At 57.6% G+C, this 6243-nt stretch overlaps 2 protein-coding genes across 3 annotated transcripts in view; both read left to right on the top strand.

Moving 5' to 3' along the window:
* The first annotated feature begins 1014 nt into the window (after nt 1-1014).
* LOC107214842 (corticosteroid 11-beta-dehydrogenase isozyme 1-like) lies at nt 1015-3962 on the top strand. Its single transcript, XM_015650567.3, has 6 exons — nt 1015-1234; nt 1653-1783; nt 1941-2052; nt 2160-2345; nt 2816-2959; nt 3328-3962. The coding sequence occupies exons 1-6, from the start codon at nt 1147-1149 to the stop codon at nt 3546-3548; spliced, it is 882 nt and encodes a 293-aa protein (XP_015506053.1). The 5' UTR covers nt 1015-1146; the 3' UTR covers nt 3549-3962.
* Nucleotides 3963-4378: 416 nt separating this feature from the next.
* Nucleotides 4379-6243, top strand: part of TRAF3IP3 (TRAF3 interacting protein 3) — an 11655-nt gene continuing 9790 nt past the window's right edge. Inside the window, exons 1-2 of one of the 2 annotated variants that reach the window (XM_015650555.3) lie at nt 4379-4548; nt 5387-5697. In XM_015650555.3, coding sequence (XP_015506041.1) covers nt 4467-4548; nt 5387-5697 — 393 coding nt within the window. In that variant the 5' untranslated portion in view covers nt 4379-4466. Of the gene's footprint in view, nt 4549-5364; nt 5698-6243 lie in introns of both variants that reach the window. The other variant, XM_015650556.3, reaches the window with a different exon arrangement.

The raw sequence follows: 6243 nt of genomic DNA on the forward strand, positions 1-6243 counted from the left end.
CGGCACCGCGAGGGTCCCCGGGCATCCTCCGGTCCTGTCCGGCATCGGCACCGCGAGGGTCCCCGGGCACCCCCGGTCCTGCCGGCACCGCCGCCCCCGGTCCTGCCCGGCACCGCCGCCCCCGGTCCGTGATGCGCTGGCGGCACCCGCAGGGACAGAGCGGGCCCTGCAGCGGCGGCTCCGTGCTCTGCTCGCCCCGCCCGGCCGCGCCACACTAATTATTAAAATAATTGTTAAATAAAGTGTACTAACCGGACAGCTCTGCGTGTGCTGGCGGGGTTTTATCGCCTTCCTCAGCTGATGTGGGCACAGCTCCCCTGGGCACTGCCAGGGATGCAGGGCCTCCCCACCTTCCCAAAGAACAATCCCTTCCTAATTCCTCTCCTTACTCCAAGATCACCTGCACAAACCAGCACACACAGAGTGGGTCCTGCCCTTTAAACTGTCAGAAAATCACTCTCAAACCCATTTGCCATCAGCAGACACTGAGCACTATCACAACACTGGGGAAGCTGCAGAGCTTTCCTATTCGACCACTTGGTTCTTTCACTGCATTTTGCAGCCCGTGGATTCCTCAGCAGTTTTTAGGGGTAAGAGCCATCCAACAAACTGTATTATACCCATGGTGATATCCCAGGGGATAAAGCAGAACCCCCAGTAAGGGTTGGGAAATGGAACCTCTGCCAGCCCTGCTCTCTCCAGATATTGCTGTGAACCTGCACAACAGGGAGCGCTGATCAGCAAATCCTTGTGGCAGCCAGCGAGGAAGGGAAGGGCTGCTCCTGGTTTAGATGTGGAGTGGGGAGACAGGGATGTGCACTCGTCCCACAGATGTGTGCTCTGAGGGGACACTGCTGTCACAGACTCTGTGGAGCTGGAAGCTGTGCAGTGCCTTCAGCACAAAGCACACCCGGCGCTCCTGGCAGGCCAAGGGTGCAAAGGGACAGCCTAAAGTCCAAAGCCACACGCTTCATTAGGTTAATGTTTGCTAAATCACCGGCAGGGCAAAGAAAAGGTCCAACAGATAGCAGCAAACTTGTGTGAGATAAGAACCAGCTCAAAACTTCCCAGCCCCATTTGCAACCTCCGGCCACCTTCACCTCCCCGTGGGGCCCATCTCGCTCCTGCCTGTACCTCTGCAAAGGGATGGGATTGCTCCTGAAGATCTTCATCCCTTTGCTGGGAGCAGCACTGGCCTTTTATTTTTATTCAGCACCTGAGAACTTCAGTGAAGGTAAGTCCTGGCAGAAACTGGCTTTACAAACACAGCGAGGCACTGCCAGAGGGGCACAGGAACCTGCCAGAGTCAGAGCGGGAGGGCTGGGAGGGCACACAGCCCCTGGGCAAGGGGTCAGAGCACAGGGGCAGCTCGTGGAGTTACACTGCCTCTGCTGGGACACACTGGCTGACCTCTGTAAATGACTTATTTGGGAAACAAGCAGTTTCCCCACTTTAAACATTCCATCCTTTCATCGCTCAGCTCTCACCGCTCCCTGGCCAGGCCCACACGTGTTCCCCACCAAGCCGGGGTTAGGGATCAGACTCCGGCGGGGTCTGACGAGGCTGGCAGGGACAGAGAGGAGCTGCAGTGTCCCCGAGCAGAGGGACAGCCAGGGCTGTGCCAGCTCTGAGCTCTGCGCCCTCCTCCGCAGAGATGCTCCGGGGGAAGCGGGTGATCGTGACGGGAGCCAGCAGCGGCATCGGGGAGCAGATGGCTTATCACCTGGCTCACATGGAGGCCCACCTGCTGCTCACGGCACGGACAGAGGCCAAGCTGCAGAAAGTAAATGGGATATTCACCCCAGCCCCGGCACAGCCGGTACCCTCCAGAGCCACCCCAGGGCTCCCCCAGCACCAGCCCTGTCTGGCCCAGGACAGGAGCAGCCCGGGATGGGGGTGCCATGCAGGGGAGTCCATCCCACCCCGTTCTGTCCCCCCAGGTTGTGGAGCGATGCCTGGAGCTGGGTGCTGCCTCCGCCCGCTACATCAGCGGCTCCATGGACAGCCCCACCCTGCCCCAGGAGCTGCTCAGGGAGGCTGAGAACACCTGGGGTAGGTGTCGTGGAGCTGCCCCTCCTCACCCCACAGCACCCCTGGCCTCCAGGAGGGGCCTGGCTTGCAGGTGACGGTGGCTGGTGGCAAACCTGCTCTGTCCCCAGGCGGCCTGGACATGCTCATCCTGAACCACATCGGCCACAGCGGCTTCACCTACTTCAGCGGGGACGTGGGCCACGTCCGAAAGCTCATGGAGATCAACTTTGTGAGCTACGTGGCCTTGGCCACGGCTGCCCTGCCCCTGCTGAAGGAGAGCGAGGGCAGCATTGTTGTGGTTTCATCCATAGCAGGTGAGCTCACAGCCCTTCCCCGGCCTGCCAGGGATCCCTGCCCAGACTCTTCATCAAGGGGCAGGGGCAGGAACACAAGCCGAGAGCTGGGACTCAGGGTCAGCACGTGATTTAGATCTTTGGTGCACAATTTCCTCTGGGAAATTTATATTTTGTCCTGTCAGTGTCTTGGCTCCCTCTGCTCACCCTCACACTGCAGTGCAGGTGATTTCACGTCTTGAACACACATTTGCAATGTGGGCATCTCTGCAGGGCACAGGAGCAGTATCAGCTGCACTGGGGTGCTTCGTTCCACGTTACATTATAAACATTCCTCTGTGTGTTTATTTCTCTCAAGCATTCATGACAGCTCATTCCAACACCCTAAATCCCAGCAGCTCCAAAAATCCCTGCAGCTACTGGCAGGGCAAGAGGAAGGGAGAGCCTGGTGCCTGCCCAGCACCTGAACCCCAGCTCTGTCTCTGCTCCAGGCAGAATTGCCGGCCCTTTTACTGCTCCCTATTCCGCAACCAAGTTCGCCTTAGATGGATTCTTCAGCTCCCTGAGGCAGGAGCTCATCATAGACAAGGTCAATGTTTCCATCACACTCTGCATCCTGGGCTACATCAACACAGGTAAGCTCAGCCCAGCGGGACCCCGTGGCTCAGCCCAGCAGCGCAGCCAAGCTGAGCCCACCACCCCTGCCTGGTCCTGCTCTGCCACTGCTGCTGGAGCCTCCTCCCACAGTGTCTGTGCAGCTGTGGAAACAGGACCCCAATTCCTAAAAAACCATGGCCTGAGGCCTTTGCCATCCTCTGAGAGAACTCAGGGGAGGAGGTCCTGCAGCCACTCGAGAGGTGCAAAGGGAAGGACATCTTATGATTGCTATTTTCGCTGCTCTAAGCCTTGTTTAACAGGTGTGATCTGCAGAGTTTGTGGGTTTGAGGGTGCCCCAGACACCTGAGTGAGCCCCAGCTGACACTGTGACCCTGTCCCCCCTCAGAGAGCGCCGTGAGCGCCGTCTCACACGTTATCCCGGACACGCCGGCCCCGAAGGAGGAGTGTGCCCTGGAGATCATCCGGGCCGGAGCCCTGCGCCGGCGGGAGCTGCACTACCCTCCCCGGGCCGTGGGCAGCATGCTCCTCGCCCACAGCATCACCCCAGAGCTCCTGGACTCCCTCATCCGCAGCAGCTACCGCCTGGAAAACGTCAGGAGAACGTAGTCCTGGGACTGTGCTGGGACACCTGGGGCCAAGCAGGACCCAGCTGGGCGCTCACCCGGCTGCCTGGGCACCCTCCCCACACCTCTGCTGACACCCTGGGGCAGGACACTCCAGGAGCCTGGAACGCAGCACAGAAATGTCCTTTTTACTAATGGACTCTTGTAAAGGGCTGTTTCCAAGCAGTGTCTGCTGCCAGTGTCCTGCTCACCAGCAGGGTTCCTGCTCAACCTGCAGAAACTGTTCCCTCTGGAAAGCCACCGAGGCAGCTGAGCTGAGCCCTGGCCCAGAACCAGGGTTTGGGCCAAGCAGCCCAAACCACCCAAAGCCATGAGAGAGTCTCTGAATCTGGAGATTTTCTGTCACACATCCCTTCCATGTTGGTCTTTGTAAAATAAATCCCGTGTTACTTTGAGACCTCTGCTTTTCCTGGTGTTCCTTCTCCACGTGCACAAGCAGGGAGCTCTTATCGGTGCCCAGCTGGCTAAACCGACCTCCTCCCCATTTGCATTAACGAAGCTTTCACTTCTCTAAAGACCTTAATGAATTTCTGCCATTCCTGACCTCTCCTCAGCTGCCAAAACACACTTTTTTCCCTCTTTTCAATCTGCAAGAAGCCTTAAAATAATAGCATTACTGTACTTCCCTAAGTCTGGATTTCTCTGCCCCAAAGCCGCTTGGGGAAACTCCTTCTCCAAGTGCCACAAGCAGGTCCATGGGGCAGTGCTGCCTGTGTGCCACAGAGCAAGGGGAGATGTCCCAGGATAACTGCTGGCTCGCTCAGGGCCAGGCTGGACACGCAGGGCTCCCGAGATAAGCCCGGTCCCGCTGTGAGCACAGACAGGAACCGGGGCTCGGCCGCAGCTGCAACGCTTCCTGTTCGACAGCGAGGAAAGGAGAGCACAAGATGGGGTGCTTGGCATGAAGAGAGCAGCTGGGGCGAGTTCCTGCCCACCAACACCCGGCTCAGCTCGCCACTCGACGGGCAGGACAGGAGAACCAGGTAAGTGCTGCAGCACCCACAGCACCAGGAGCTGGGACTGGAGGGGAGCAGAGGCTAAAAGCAGCACCAGGCACCTTTTCCCTCTTTTTTCACCCCACTTTCAGCCTACACAACTTGCAGTGGGAAACTGTAATGTGAACCAGCAAGAAGCAGAGGTTTTTTTCTGGTTTCCCTTGAAGCAAGAAGTGTAACAGCTTGGAAAGCAAAGATAGAGGACATGTTTAATTAGAGAGGGTAATTTGGGGTAACAGAAGAAGGAAATGGAGAATTAGCTTGTCATGAAAGCCTCAAGGGTTTGCTCAGCCCGGGGTGAGTAATGGACTGTGTTTCTTTAAGCTTTAGCCTGCTTTTCAGTGCATTTTTGGTGGCTTAGACAGCCCTGGGACAGGCTGGGTGAGCCAGAGGCAGCGCAGGTGGGAGAGGGCTGAGCTTTTCCTGATGGGAAGAGATGGATGAGAGGAGACAGCAGGACACACAAGTGGGCCTTTTCTGAAATGGAGCAATCCAAAGTTAAAAACGCTCAGCATTTGGAGCAATGTCCTGGATGGAACTCGTGGGCTCCTGCCCCAGCCAGGGCAAGAGCTGAGCACCCCAGAAATGCTGCTCGCCTTCAAAGGAGGCCCCTAGTGTAAAAGATAGCCCCAGGAATGAGCTTTGAGCACCCCACAGCTACCACAAGGAGAGTAAAAAGAATTACAGAGCAGATCTGAATACAAACTAAAAAGCACGGAAATACCCTACGTGTAAATGGCACTCCCAAACACCGCCCCATACCCCACAAGCATTAAATCCCAGAAAGGGTTGATTTTCTCTCAGGTGTTTTGCCCTGGTTTGGCAGGGCAGAGGCCCCGGGGGGACACGGCCACCATGCCCAGGAGGGCTCGGCCCCAGCGGCGGCGGTGCCCGGGGGAGAGCAGCGAGGAGAGGAGCGAGAGGAGGCAGGAGGAGAGGGAGAGGCTCCGCTGCAGGAACAACACCAGCACCTGCCGCCAGCCAGCCCGGCCAGCCCCGCAGCCAGAGCTCAGCCCCCGCCAAAGGGAGTTCCTCAGGAGGAGGAACCTGGTGGGACAGGCCCTGGAGACCCTGCAGGGACAGGAGCCCCAGGCTCGGACCCCTCCGGACCCCTCCTCACCGGGCATCCCGCTCCAGGTAACTGCCCTGCAGCACAGCCAACACCAGAGCATCAGTTCATCTATCCAAGCCAAAACACAGCCAAAATGCAGATTGGACAGACAAAAATGTTCATTTCCCTACAAACTGCAGAGTCAGGCGTGGGGACACAGACACCTCCCTGCTCCTCTCCCGTTTTTCAAGCCCCGGAGCACATGGAGATTTTTCTGCCATTTCTCCAAGTACAACTCCACCTTCTTGCTGCCAGGCTGCAGTTTGGCACTTCACAAATTATTTTTACCCTTGATATGTGAGCTCCATCCCCCCGGCCTCCCTCCATCACCTGTGAGCAGGAAGGGTGGAGGAGGCAGGAGATTCCCTGGCACTTGTTACCCACACAGGATCCCAGAGAGCTCCCTGCCTTCAGAAACACCTTTGGAAAGGTGCAAAACACCCCAGGCAGAGCCAAACAGCTCCTCTGTAAATGTATTTCTGTGAAAAATTCCCCGGGGGCTCACGGAGCTGTGTGAGCAGGCAGAGCTGGGCAGGAGGTGATTTCCACAGGCCCACCCTGGAGCTCCCTGT

This window comes from Parus major, chromosome 26, assembly GCF_001522545.3.
Source record: "Parus major isolate Abel chromosome 26, Parus_major1.1, whole genome shotgun sequence".
Taxonomy (NCBI): domain Eukaryota; kingdom Metazoa; phylum Chordata; class Aves; order Passeriformes; family Paridae; genus Parus; species Parus major.

Bases quoted from the DNA above. Each gene is read 5' to 3' on its own strand.
- LOC107214842 (XM_015650567.3), top strand. From the start codon at position 1,147: ATGGGATTGCTCCTGAAGATCTTCATCCCTTTGCTGGGAGCAGCACTG. The intron at 2,346-2,815 runs GTGAGCTCACAG...TCTCTGCTCCAG, and splicing joins TGTGGTTTCATCCATAGCAG to GCAGAATTGCCGGCCCTTTT. The intron at 2,960-3,327 runs GTAAGCTCAGCC...GTCCCCCCTCAG, and splicing joins CCTGGGCTACATCAACACAG to AGAGCGCCGTGAGCGCCGTC.